Source organism: Ciona intestinalis, chromosome 5 (genome assembly GCF_000224145.3).
Source record: "Ciona intestinalis chromosome 5, KH, whole genome shotgun sequence".
Lineage (NCBI taxonomy): Eukaryota > Metazoa > Chordata > Ascidiacea > Phlebobranchia > Cionidae > Ciona > Ciona intestinalis.
Genome location: NC_020170.2, coordinates 1,896,116 through 1,909,537, shown reverse-complemented (window position 1 = coordinate 1,909,537; position 13,422 = coordinate 1,896,116). Strand labels below are relative to the sequence as shown.

The following is a 13,422-nucleotide window of genomic DNA, read 5'->3' as shown; positions in this document are numbered from 1 at the left end:
TTAAAGGTATAGCTGTACTAGACAATAATACTAACAGATATTTATTACCAAGAATAAACCAGACCACATTCTCGTACATATTTTATTCGCTTGTATTCTACATAAAGCATCTGAATTTGTGTCCTGTCATGTATAGAATAGGATAAAGAGAAGTTTGGAGAATCAAGTATTAGTCAACTTACAGTAAAAATAGGTTTAAAGTATAATACTGTCATTACTAAGACAAATAAGTACAGAAAAGAATTTTATAAAAGCACAGCTTTATAAATGAGCACTAAATTGAAAAAAAAACATGCTGTTTAGACTTATTTAGTTAGTATGTATGTATTGTTTTTCAATTAATCCAAGACAACTAAATACAGAAAAGAATTTTATAAAAGCACAGCTTTATAAATGAGCACTAAATTGAAAAAAAAACATGCTGTTTAGACTTATTTAGTTAGTATGTATGTTTTGTTTTTTAATTGATCCAAGACAACTAAATACAGAAAAGAATTTTATAAAAGCACAGCTTTATAAATGAGCACTAAATTAAAAAAACTTGTTAAATTTATTTCGTTAGTATGTACTGTTTTTTAATTGAACCATTGGAACTACAAATAGAACGAAGCGATCTATAGATTTACAGGCAGTACCTGCCGTGTTGCATAATAACACAAGCAGTATAAGTACCAAAATAAAACATAAAATTAAATATTTTCAAAATTCAGTGCAATCTATAGATTTGCAGGAGGTACCTGCCGTGTTGCATAATAACACAAGCAGTATAGGTACCAAAATAAAAAATAAAAATAAATATTTTCAAAAATCTTTAATATTTTCAATCAATGTTACCGCTTGGACAAAAAGAAAAGATTTTTTTCTTAGTGATATTGTTCGTACAAACGCTGCAAGGTACTAGTTTTATTTTTATAATTTGAATACTGCTTTTAAATTTTAATGTTTTCGATCCATGTTACCAGTTGGACCAAAGATTTTTTCATAATGATATTGTCCGTACAAAGGTTGCAAGGTACCGGTTTCATCTTTAAAAGTAGAATACCGCTTTATATGCTCAAACTGGCGAACAGCAAAATCATAAAATTCTCTCTCCATTCTGTAAGTTTTTGTGTTTTTCATGGCAGCCAGCGTAGCTTCAGATGGTGGTTCTTTGTGGATTGTGTTACGAATGTGAGACTTTGAACCTAAAATTTAGAGAGTTTTGACTGTTTAGGAGTGCTTTCATAACAAGATTTGACGCTTGCTGCTATAATTAACCAAAGAATCGTTGTTCCAGCCCAGTGGTCACCAAAGTGCTAATTCAATTTCAGCCATACAAAAAAAATTCATCACTCTAAAGTTAAATACATGGTAACTCATAAGTGCTATGGCGCCATTTATTCATAATAAATTTGACTGCAAAAACGCCTCATAACAATATACCTGTGCGAAACTTGTTAATAATTCCATTAAAAATGCGCGGTTGTATTGCTTCAAGGACAACAACAAAATCTTCCAGTTGTTCTGTCACACCAACCAATGCATATCGATTCACCAAATTTTCTTTCGCTTGTTGTAAGGCCCACTGGCTGCCAACTTTCCTGAATAAAAAAGTTAACTTATAAAAATACCACAGTATTTTTAAAAACTCTGTAATCCTGTTAATTTTTAAAACCTGTGTAGTTCTGTGTTGTAGAAATTTTTAAAAAATCTTGTAGTATTTTTACAGAATAGTGCAACCACGTGCGTCTATGTTAATTTTGTCAAATATTGCTTTACAGAACAATTAACAATTAACCCCTCTACATTACCAAACCAAAGAAGGTATTTTTGAAGAAAAGTATAGCTAAGTGCTGTATGCTAAAAAATTAAAAAAAATTTTACAGTAATTAAAAAAAAGTACAATCATAATTTTAAAAAATGCTACTCAAACTGGGAGGTAAGTAATCTAAATAGTAATTTTGGGGTTATTTAGTTAAAGAATTCTGTAATGTGTAACCACATGAGGCATGCTAAGTTTTTAGAGGAAAAAGCATCACTGAAACATTATTGAGCAATACACATACCAGCATTCAGCACTTTGACCGCACATCATTGGGATTTGTAACCATAATGCACGAGGTTGACAATCATGTCCATTTTGAGCTACACACTCATCAAAAGTCTGTATGGAATGCACTATTACATAAATACTGAATATCCATTAAAAAAAATCCATTTTCATTGCCATGAGCTGAGGGTTAAACATAATTACACCTACAATTAAGTAATAGGTACAGATTATTATGTAAAATGCAAATACAAGAATGCTGATAATTCATTTAAAAAATAATTTCTATAGCTTTGAGCCAAGGAGAAAACATAGTAACAACTATATTTGTTTGTCTAAAGTTTACTAACTGTTTTATCTCCTTGTTTAGTTCGCTTCAATCCTTTTCTAAAGTCATCTCCATATCGTATAAAGTAATAAAATGAGAGCAGTCTGTCAAGTGGCTCTCTTAAGATATTGATGTACATTGGATCAGGAAAACCAAACTGAGCAAATGAGAAATAACCGAAGTGACCGTGATATAAAGCGGGGCGCCTTTCCACCCAAGTTGTCATGTTTAGTGCAAGATTGTACTGTAAAAAATTGTAAGAGGTTTTATAATATAACATTTTTAAACTTATTCATATTTTCTATCAAAATACTATTTAAATATTTATTTTAATTTATAAAACAAACCAACCACAAATTATTTAACAAAGATTATTTTTCCTAAATTTAGAAAATGAACGGAAAGAATTTACAGCAAAACAACCCAAAAATTATAACATGCATGAATTGGTTAAACAATGTGGCCATTAAACTCAGAATTGCCTGTTAGTAAATTAAGCAAACCAAAAATTTAACAAAGTGAACATCTATATTTTATGATAGTATGTTTTTAAGCACATCGTACCTGGTCACCAATTGGTATCTTCAAACTGTTCCTTGTAATATTCAGATGCAGACAATACATTTTATTTGTCTTTGTTAAATCATATACAAGATTTGAAAATGAAGTACTGCCGGTCTTCGGAACTCGATTGTACAAAATAATTGGTAGATTTGAATCAAATTTCTGAAATAAAATGCTGGTTTAATAGTAAGCAAATAGAATATATTGAATTGTTAATTAAAATTACACAGCATCTATTCACTGTGGGAGAGAGTTAAATTAGTTCACCTACCATATTAATGCTGGCACAAGCAAGCTAATATGACAGAATTATGTATGTAATTTTCTATGTATATTTTTTAAAGAATATATCTATATACTTACATAGAAAATTACCAAGCTAATTTGACGAAATTTCACACCATGTAATATTCTGTGTATATTCTAAAAAGCAGTGTTAGGCTTATTCTGTTGCACAGTGATCAACAGTAATTTACACCTAAAATAGCACACCAAAAAAGAGTTAAAGGGAACTAAGTTGCATTAAACTTAATAAGCTAGTTCTAATAGTATATTTACCTCAGTTTCTGTATAAAAACCCAAAGGTGAATTTACTCTTTGTGGTTCTTGTACAGATTTCACTTCTGCAAAAATATTAGCAAATATTATTTCATGGAATTAACAAAAGCTAGCTATACAATAACACTACAGTACATAGACATATTGATGCTATAACTATTAACTATCAACCAATGTTTTACAGTAACCTTAGATTTAGGGTGCGTGGAATAGGCCTATACTCAAAAGTGACCCATCTGGTTAATTCATTACCTCCACCAAAAAAAAAGTATTAACATTGACTTTCAGGTTTAAAATCTCTACACATAGTAATAGTAAATCAAACACGGGATGGTCCAAATGCCAACCGTAATGACAGGCTTGCAAACATTTTATTCTACTTCCGAAGTGATTAGTCAATAGTATAATTTGAATATAATAGACTATATATAGAGTAAATTTAAATATGTATATATATTACAACTTATATCATATAGGCCTAGCTATAGTAAGTTAAGTTTAAAAGCGTATGACAAAAAAACATTATAAAACCTTTTATTTCAGTTTTGTGTAGCTGACTTAATCGAAGTTCCACATATATGAATAGGAACCCCACAAGAGCAACGCAAGTTACAAGATTTCGATGCTTCGTCATAATGAAATGACGCAGCATTCGCATAATTTAGAAAAGCAGCAAAGTTACTTTTCTAACCCTACTGCAACGTCTACTGAATTAAAATAATTGCATTTGGTAAATATCATTGCACACATAGTATGAAAAACAGAAAATATAAACTTGTTGTTGATTTAAGCATGTATTTCTAAAACAGTACTTGAAACAGACTACTAAGTTGATTATTGATGTGTGTTAATTTTTGCATCTTAATCAGTAGTGCATAAAACTGTTATAGATAGTTTTGTTATATCTAATCTTCTACTTAGTATGTCTTTCAAATATGAACATAATAACAAACTGATTAAATTAAAATTAGCATGCAGAACGATTACATAAACACTAAAGAGGCAGTAAGAGAGTTTCAGCTAAAATTATACTGTAGCGGTATCTAATGATTGCCTAAAAGACAAAAACTAAACCACAATTAATATCTGTAATTATCTGTAGAGTATGTTACATTTATAAAAAAATACATACATTGCACACATAAAACCATTACAATCCCCTAAACAAAATTGAAATTGGAAACCAGTAGATATTATAATAAACTAAAAGAAACACAATAACCACTGCATATTGCTTATGAACAATCTTAAACCTCTTGTAAATTACAGATTAGGCTGGTGGAAAGTGTTTGAGGTTGGTAGTTGGGAGGCAGGGGGCTAATAGTTATACAAGTTAGTGGTTGGTTGCTACATTTGGCTGTTGTAAAACGGTTACCACCTATTTGTGAGCCTAATATACACGAACAGCACAGAATATACTGATAGTCTGATACTATACTAAGAAACACAGTATCATGTATACAAACCGAGGCAGTCCAATTATTATAACATTCACATTCTTATATGTTAAAGCTAACTGGTAGGTTTATGAAGTGTCCAGATAGCAGTCTGTCCAATTCCAGTAGTTCCAACTAATTTATAACCAAGAACTTCAAGCTTATCAAGAACGATACGCGGAGGATCCTCGACACTCCATTCTTTAAATGGGTTTCCTGCTCGGTGGTGTAAAGTCGCGCCAAGTTCTTTCATAAGGGCAACGTCAGAATGTTCGTCACCCACGATAGTCGGGCCAATTTCAAGACGAATCAACGTCGATATTAAAACATACGGCATCGTTGTAGGCTGTAGGGCAAAACTAAAATACGGTACTTCGCATGTTCCAAACAAAGTGGCTATCGCATTATTGGGCACGTTAATGACCCACAGATACTTTTGGGGTACGTTAATGGCCGTGTATATTGTTTTTCGTCGAACAGTTTTTGTTCTTTTCAAATTAATAATTAGGTATATCGTCTTTTTGTTCTTTTTAAATTTTAAATTTGGTATATCTGGGAGACCCATTTTAAAACGCGTCAAAAACGAAACTTCCGTTTCTGCAGAATATAGTTTTATTAATAACAAAAGAGAACACACCTCTAATGAATAAGCACGTATCACAATTAGCATTGTAGCGGATGTCCTTCGACCACAGATTTACTATTATAGTGGACCCAAATTTACTTAATGCATAAAGATTAAATATTAAACAGCCGTGTCGCGTATAACAATAGTTCATTTAATTATTAATAAGTTAAGAAAACTTGCAAACCAAACCAGTGCATACATTGGATTTGTTGTGTTTGTTAGTATAGTAAAAAAACAATTACAATAAATAGCTCAATATAATGGGATGAAACTCATTTGTATATTGTAAATTTACACTAGTTAAAGCCAGTGGAATCAGATTATAATGCCCAGAGTTCGATGTTCGCCTAGTCGGACATATATTTTAGATTATGTAACACAACTCTTTAATATTCAATCTTTATTAAGTTAAATTTTGATAAATTATGTCATTAAATCGAAGCTCAAGCGCAGTCAACCGCTACACTGTTCTATAGTGACTGACGTACCTTATACTACAACCTCTTGTTGCCAAAGTTAGAAATATTTATTTAGACTTAAATGGAACAAATCCTTAGCACTGTTACTTTGTTTCTTGTCTGTTCTTTCTAATAAATTTATAATTATGTATGTATGTTTTGTCCTCAAGCAGCAATTTCAATTAATTTTTTGCCTATAATCAACCACGGAATAAAATCTAGGAATATTTTTGTTGTGGAGCTGTAAATAGGTTTTAATCCAATGATTGCAATTTATTCAGCTTGAATAAGGAACTTTGATCGCAAAATATATATATAAAACCCTGTAACTATATACAGTTGGTAATAATAAAGCAATCTAACATTACAATAGCGATATTTCATACTTGTACAAGTATGAGGCAAATCTACGATTGCTAATAAAGTATGTGCATCATAAATTCAAGACTACTTGAAAATAAGCTATTGCGCAGTGGAAACTGACTAATCAAAATATAAAACAATTAGTTATCTGTAAATAATAGTATTTGCATAAAAATAAGTAAACAATAGGTATTTTAAATTAAGAGCGCACGCGAGTTGTTTCTAATTTATGAAAAGGTTCAAATGTTTAAGTAACATAATAATTAATATTCAAATAACCACAGGAGTAATACTGTATAGGTTATTATATCCAACCTAATGAACCAATAAAGAAAAAAAACTAATTATCAAGTATTTCAGATTTCAAGTAGGTAATGGAATGAAAGTGGGAAACATCAACATCGTTAAGGGCCTTCATGTTTTTTACCACACCATATGCTGCAACTGCTGCAGCACCAATCCCTGCACCAACAGAGGCACCAACAGGACCCAAAATCATACCAATTGATAAGCCAGCCGTGGCGCCAATGGATATTTCTATTGAAGTTTTTAAGGTGGTCCTACCCTCATCCATATCTGCTTTAAGTTCCTCTAGTCTTTCTTCGACAGTGTTGATTACATCTTGTTGTAAACTTTCATAGGGAATGGCATTTCTTACTTCTTTAATTACAAATTCTTTGATCATCCCATGCAGCTTTTTTAAAGTTACATCATTTGCGATTTTAGCTGCCTACGTAATATTAGGTTTGGTAATGGTACAAGTAGCGTGATGTTTCTATGTTAAATGTCAGACTGTTAAATGTCAGAAAAACAACAACACCATAAACCTCTCTATAAAAAAAACTATAATTATTTTAATTACACAGCTTAACACAGGCACGATATTTATATACAAACCAAAGTAAACATTTACAAAATCTTTATAAATACAGAAAGCTGCAAGTTGTTTAAAGTAGGGTGGGGAAGACGGGACACCTTTAGCTAATTGTGTTTTAAACAATTAACAACGATGATAAACGATCTATGGGAATTGTGAGAATACGGTTTCATAAGGTTCTTGGTTTAATACCAAATGAAACAATAAAATAAAATAAAAGGTTTTCCATCCTCCCCACTTTACTAAAAATTGAATGCTTTATTAAATTTTTATGGCCGGTCGAAATTTTTACTGAAATCAAATCCTGTGTATATATTAGTGATTAACCTGAATAACTTCTAAGATAGCCCACTGCTAAAATATTACTTTGGCATATTTTTTACATATACAGCTGCCCAACACCCCATCTACAAATAAATGTGTAATATCTGATTAATTTAGCACTTTATTTATTATTGGTTGAATTATTAGTATTCGTTTGTTTCCCCAAAATTGTTAAAATTCTAAAAAAAAAGCTATAATTGTAAATGTGAAAAAAACTAGCTTTGTACCTTTTAAAAAGTTTAATCTGTTAGTATTTAATTCTAAACCATCTATAGTTATAAACAAATGTAGTCCTGTAGCACAGTGGTTGGCACTCATGTCTTTAACTTAGTGGACCCTAATGGGTTGCCAAAATTGGCAGTTATTCATTCAAGAAAAAATCCAAAAAAAATTACACCCTAAGCTACATGTGTGGTATCTTGTTAACATGAGGTGTGTGAAACAGAACACCTGTGTTATATTTTGAAAATAAAACAACTTTTTTATGTTAGAAGTGCATTTAATTTATAAATACCTTATTTACTTCCTTTATGTAATCAGATGATAATTCTTCATAAAATACATTAAGTCTTCCCTCGATTTTGTTCTGTTGTTTAGAATAATAAAAATGTGTATTAAACGTCAAAGGATGACTGATCTAAATCTTGCCAAAAACAGAAGAGAGTATAAAAATATAAACTAAAACTACGTTATTAAAGTTTATACCAGATGACCCAATCAAAGTAAATTTTAATTCTACTTATTAACCCTAGTTTTACCTTTATCATATTATTGTTTCTTTTTCCTTCAATAACTATTCGTTTAATTTCTTGTTCAAATCTCTTTTTAGCCTCATCAAGTGCATCATCAGGTGATACTGCATTTTCAATATCATTGAATTTTCCCATTGATTGTTGCTCCCATCTTGTTATAACTTTATTAAATTCCCATTCTTCCATATATTTATTTGTAGCTTGCTTGAAAAATAAAGCTAGTGTAAAGTTCTACAATACAAAGCGAACTATAGAATAAAAGCTTGATTTTTGTTTCTGTGGGTCATCCTAGTGGACTGACTTTTGTGCCAAACTTGTTGTTTTAATATTTTAACTTACCAAAAAATAAGATATTATTATTTTTTATGATATCTATGTGTCATGTGAGATCTGATGGAAAAGTATGGTGTCATTTGTAACTTTACCTTAAGTACTACAGCCTGTTTTGATAATGCACTGTTGACTCTTATAAATATTTCTTCTTCTTTTTTTATCTGCAAAAAGAGATTTGGTTTAACATACTTAGTAGGGACATATTATTTAACTACACACATCTGGACTAAACTTGACATTTCATAGGTTTAACTTATCCTGTTTTGTTGATAAAATATATTGAAAATCTGTTTTCACTCCATAAAACCGGTTTTAAAATAAAAAAAAAGGTCACAGTGTTGTTTTTGGACTAGCCATGGAAAAATACTTTCACAATATATAGGAATATTAGAAGATGTACAAGCAATAAGCAAGCAATATCAGTGGTTATAAACCAATCTAATATAATTAAGTATAAATGAACTATGAAAAATACCTGTATAAGCTGTTTATTTTCTTCAGGCTTTTGCAGTTCTCTATCATTCTTATATTTTAGAAGAGAATCCTTTAATTTGTTTTCCAAAGATTGCAATTTTTCCTCTTTACGTTGCAATCCTTTACCAATCTCAGATTCCTTAAATTTTTCGATTGCTTGTGCTGATGCATCTTGATGTGCACTCTCTAGTTCTGTATCTCCTACGTTTCTTTGAACCAACTGTAAACCAAAAATTGTCAAACCTGGCAACCACAGTATTTTAAATTGAACCCTACCTGTTGGAGTAAATTAAATACAGTTTTAACCAGGTCAAGTTTCTTGACATGGCACAGTGGTTATTCACTTGTCTCCCAACCAAATGTTACTGGTTTGAAAGTTTAATTTTGCCACCAATGTTGGTAGACGTCTAGTAATTTGTAATAATCAAGTGGCCATTATAAACTCTCATATAAAGATAGAAACTAACATACATGGTAACGTTACGCAAGAGATATTTAAAATTCATTCATTCATGTATACTTATAAAACTGATTTTTTTTATGCATTTGAACAGTTACCTTATCAATCTCATCTTTGTAACACAACATACATTCATGACATAGCTCTTCTAATTTTGCATCAAGAATTTCCTGTAAGAAAAAAATTTGCCTGTGTAGATGACCTGACATGTGTGATAATATAAGTTTACCAGATGTTTGGCATTTTTTTCTTCAAAGTCTTTGTGGCTCGATTGAATAGCTGAATTCAGGTCACTTTCACATTCCTTCACCAAGTCTATGTTGCACTTACTGGTAGATTTTTCAAAATCTTCCTTTGCTTTGCTTTCGCCTTTTTCTCTTGCTGCACTAACATCCTCCAAATATTGTCCATTTGCAATCTATTTAAATAAAAGGTTTAATTAGTAAATATATTATTTTTTTTTGTATTATTATTTTATTAGCCCCTTTTACCATGTTGCAGTACACTAAGCATTTGCACTTTTTGTACTTCTTTCCAGCCACAGGCACTTTTAAAAACTTTAAAACTTAAAAATGTAATATTTAAACTACCTTTTCCATTTCTTTTAGACACACAATTCCAGCACCATGTGCTTTTTCAACTATGAAATTTTTTTCCTTCTCCTATAGGTAAATATGTGTTATAATTCTTTAATTCATACTAAATAATACAACAAGTCAACGTACCTTTCTGGAATTGTTTTCATGCTGAAATGCTTTATAGGCAGTTTCCAAAAAGTGCTCCATTCGCTTTTGATAAGCCAAGCTTTCAGCCTTAGCAAACTTATTATACTTTTCAAATTGCTCCAACGCTTTTTTCAATAATTTTTCATGCAGCTGCTCCAACATCACAGAACCAACGTATTTGTCATTGATCTATTGTTAATGTAAGTAAAATAAACTGGTGCAGTGGCTTGGGGTCAGGTGCATGCATGGTAACCAAAGGATACTGCCTTCAATGCTAGATATCGTTACTAACAGGTGTAATGTCAGAGAATTAACGTTAGAATTTGATTGACACCTACATAGCTTTTAACTATACAGTTCCTTTTGTGTGGGCACCAACATGTATGCATTTATAAATATACATTTAGACTGCCTTTTTTAATTTAGACATTTTTGTAGTTAAGTCATATTTAGTCAGCTTACAGTAGACCACGACAGACAAGCCCCGCAATTGGCCAATAAAGCAGCATCACGGACCAAACCACCTTCACTAGTAACATAGGCGTAGCCTACAGTTATTGGTAATTGTTCAAAAAATGGTCCTTTACAAATGTTTAAACTGTCCCCCATATAGAAAGAAAAATTATAAACAAGTACTTTCCTTGCCCTGCCACACCCGAATAAATAAATAAATAAATAACATTTGTTCATACATACTTGTGTACAGTGGCGCAGTCAGGGAGGTTTAGGGGGTCGCGACGCCCCTCTTATAAACCAAAAAAAAATTAAAATTAAAAAAAAAATTGACAATTTTTTGATTAAAACCCCCCTTATTTTTTTGGCTGCGCCACTGCTTGTGTATATATAAGTAGTCTGGGAGTTAGAGTAGAGGGCCACTATAAACTAAATCCTAGGTCCTCCAACAAGGACTATTGAGTCTTTGACCATATAGGAAGGAGGTATAAATAAAATGTTGAAACACTTTTTGTTACCTTTTGTGCCATGTTTTGTTCATAATGTAATTCAATTTCTGAAATCTTTTCATGAAATTCTACAATTTCATTATTCTGTTAAACATAAAATTATTACCCCCAAATATTTACTATGATCCTAAGGTAAATGCTATAGATACAGCCAGTTTGTGGCACAGCAGTTATAGGGATTTGAAGCTTCATGTGGCCACCAATGTGGACATGTATGGCCTTAAGCAAGACACTTTACCCAATGGTCACTTAAGGATAAAAAATGATTCCTTTACAATGCCAATTACACATGAGAACAAAGGCTTAAGGTATGTGGGCAGAACATACATATTATAACATTTAAAGTTACCTTAATATGCAAGGAAAATAAATATTAACTAGTAAATAACAAGCTCAGATAAGGTAAACCAAACAGTAAACCAAGTCTATAAAGCTATAAGATATTTTAGTTGTATACCTTTAATATTGTGTTTACTTTGGGTATTTTACCACTTTCAACTCTTCTTTTAAAGTCCTCTATACACTGAATAAGGAGTTCTCCAGTACAAGGTTCCCCGTTGAATTGCTTCACGATCAACTTGTCTTTTGAGAACAAACACTTGGCAAGATCATCGCCTGCATCAAGAAAATCCTCCTCCAGATCTGTATTATTGTGAATATAACATTACTATAATACAATAAATATATCGTTACTATTATAATGCGTAGTTTTATAAAAAACAGTGTAACGGCTAAGAGTATATTTTAATGCCTCTCGTTTTTAGACTGCTAATTATTAAATTACATGTTATAGTTGAGTCGTATTTAGTGCAGCTTATAGCGGAGTAAAACAGTAAGGCCCTGTGATTGGCCGTTAAAGCAGCGTCCCCGACCAAACCAATGTTATAATTGTAACACAAACAACTTTCTCATCGTTATAAAACTCACCATAGCAATTATTTTAAGTTACCTGACAGTTTAAGTTTGTCAGAATCACTATCCGTTTGTTTTGTAACTTTCATTCCAGGATGTGGCAACAGATGACATCGAACATCAGCAAAACTTTGAGTTATCTTCTCTCGTACAACTTTGTTTTCCTCTTTCATCTTTTTATTTTCCACACTTAACACTTCACGCCAGTATTCCATTCCTCCCTCACTACCAGGTTTATAATCTGTTATTTGCCAATTTCTCAACAGAAATATCAGACTCTGAAAAGTATCAAAACCTGTAAACATATGTTATGAGATATTTATCAATCCCTTACTTGAAATTGACATGTGTCAGCAGTGTCGTTTTGGTCAGACTTCATGATGGTACGGGCATGATTTAGAAAAATCTTAAAAAGATTAAATTATATAAGCATTATTAACTCAAGGCAAAACACACCTTTGTATACACAGACAATTCATATGGAAAATCTTATTAAAGTAAAAGGGTACCTCACTGTTTTTTTCACTTTGGTTGTTGTAAATCAAATCAAATTTTAAAAAATTGTAAACCAAATCAAATTAAAAAGCAACCTCTAAATGTTGCAAATCAATTTCGTTTATTATTCCCATTGGTAGGTTGTAGATTTGCACAGAACTAAGGTAAGTACTCAGTGAAGCAATAAATGAGGATTGACTTGCGGTCATTTCCTGGTCAAAAGAACCTTGAGTGTCGATTAAAAACACAGCAACTGTCTAACAAAACAAACGAAGATGTTAAATAATATTTTTATAAAAGTATTATAAAAAATACTCTCTTCTCACTTCTCCCTTATCATTTTCCAACATGAATGGTTTATTAGTGATATGAATTCCAGTTGTATCAGCTTTAGCTCCTCCTTTCCAGTGGAATATGTTCACCAGTTCGCGTTTTTTTAACCCTTTCGATGGCTGCAAAAATACATAACAATTATGCTATAGGCGCAATGACAGAGTGGTTAGCGCGCCTGCTTCTAACCCAGAGGTAATGGGTTCAAGGCTCGTCGTTGCTACCATTGTGGGCGTATGTGTCCTTGGGCAAGAGCAAGACACTTAACGGCAATTGCTCCAACCCAGTGGTCATCAATGGGTTGTCCAAATTATCAGCCATGAATGAATGTAACTTACTTTATCCTCGCATGGCCGTAAAACGATAGTTGTTATCACATGAGTTTAACACCTCATGCCAGCTTCGAGTTACCAT

General features: G+C 31.7%; 2 protein-coding genes across 4 annotated transcripts in view; both read right to left on the bottom strand.

The window, feature by feature from the left end:
- Positions 1–5,322, bottom strand: part of LOC100182466 (heparan sulfate 2-O-sulfotransferase 1-like) — a 6,682-nt gene extending 1,360 nt beyond the window's left edge. The window contains exons 1-7 of one of the 2 annotated variants that reach the window (XM_009860322.3): positions 4,011–5,318; positions 3,480–3,544; positions 2,922–3,083; positions 2,380–2,601; positions 2,046–2,143; positions 1,423–1,580; positions 942–1,184 (exon numbers count right to left, since the gene is read on the bottom strand). In XM_009860322.3, coding sequence (XP_009858624.1) covers positions 942–1,184; positions 1,423–1,580; positions 2,046–2,143; positions 2,380–2,601; positions 2,922–3,083; positions 3,480–3,544; positions 4,011–4,137 — 1,075 coding nt within the window. In that variant the 5' untranslated portion in view covers positions 4,138–5,318. Of the gene's footprint in view, positions 1–941; positions 1,185–1,422; positions 1,581–2,045; positions 2,144–2,379; positions 2,602–2,921; positions 3,084–3,479; positions 3,545–4,010 lie in introns of both variants that reach the window. The other variant, XM_009860323.3, reaches the window with a different exon arrangement.
- Positions 5,323–6,253: 931 nt separating this feature from the next.
- LOC104265760 overlaps positions 6,254–13,422 on the bottom strand; it is a 9,203-nt gene continuing 2,034 nt past the window's right edge. For both annotated transcript variants that reach the window (XM_026834427.1, XM_026834428.1), the window contains 15 exons: positions 13,005–13,130; positions 12,774–12,935; positions 12,518–12,589; positions 12,221–12,461; positions 11,729–11,913; positions 11,281–11,355; positions 10,310–10,498; positions 10,175–10,246; positions 9,814–10,002; positions 9,683–9,754; positions 9,126–9,344; positions 8,743–8,811; positions 8,324–8,521; positions 8,080–8,151; positions 6,254–7,094 (listed from right to left, as the gene is read on the bottom strand). In XM_026834427.1, the coding sequence (XP_026690228.1) occupies positions 6,705–7,094; positions 8,080–8,151; positions 8,324–8,521; positions 8,743–8,811; positions 9,126–9,344; positions 9,683–9,754; positions 9,814–10,002; positions 10,175–10,246; positions 10,310–10,498; positions 11,281–11,355; positions 11,729–11,913; positions 12,221–12,461; positions 12,518–12,589; positions 12,774–12,935; positions 13,005–13,130 (2,331 nt within the window). In that variant the 3' untranslated portion in view covers positions 6,254–6,704. The remainder of the gene's footprint in view (positions 7,095–8,079; positions 8,152–8,323; positions 8,522–8,742; positions 8,812–9,125; positions 9,345–9,682; positions 9,755–9,813; positions 10,003–10,174; positions 10,247–10,309; positions 10,499–11,280; positions 11,356–11,728; positions 11,914–12,220; positions 12,462–12,517; positions 12,590–12,773; positions 12,936–13,004; positions 13,131–13,422) is intronic.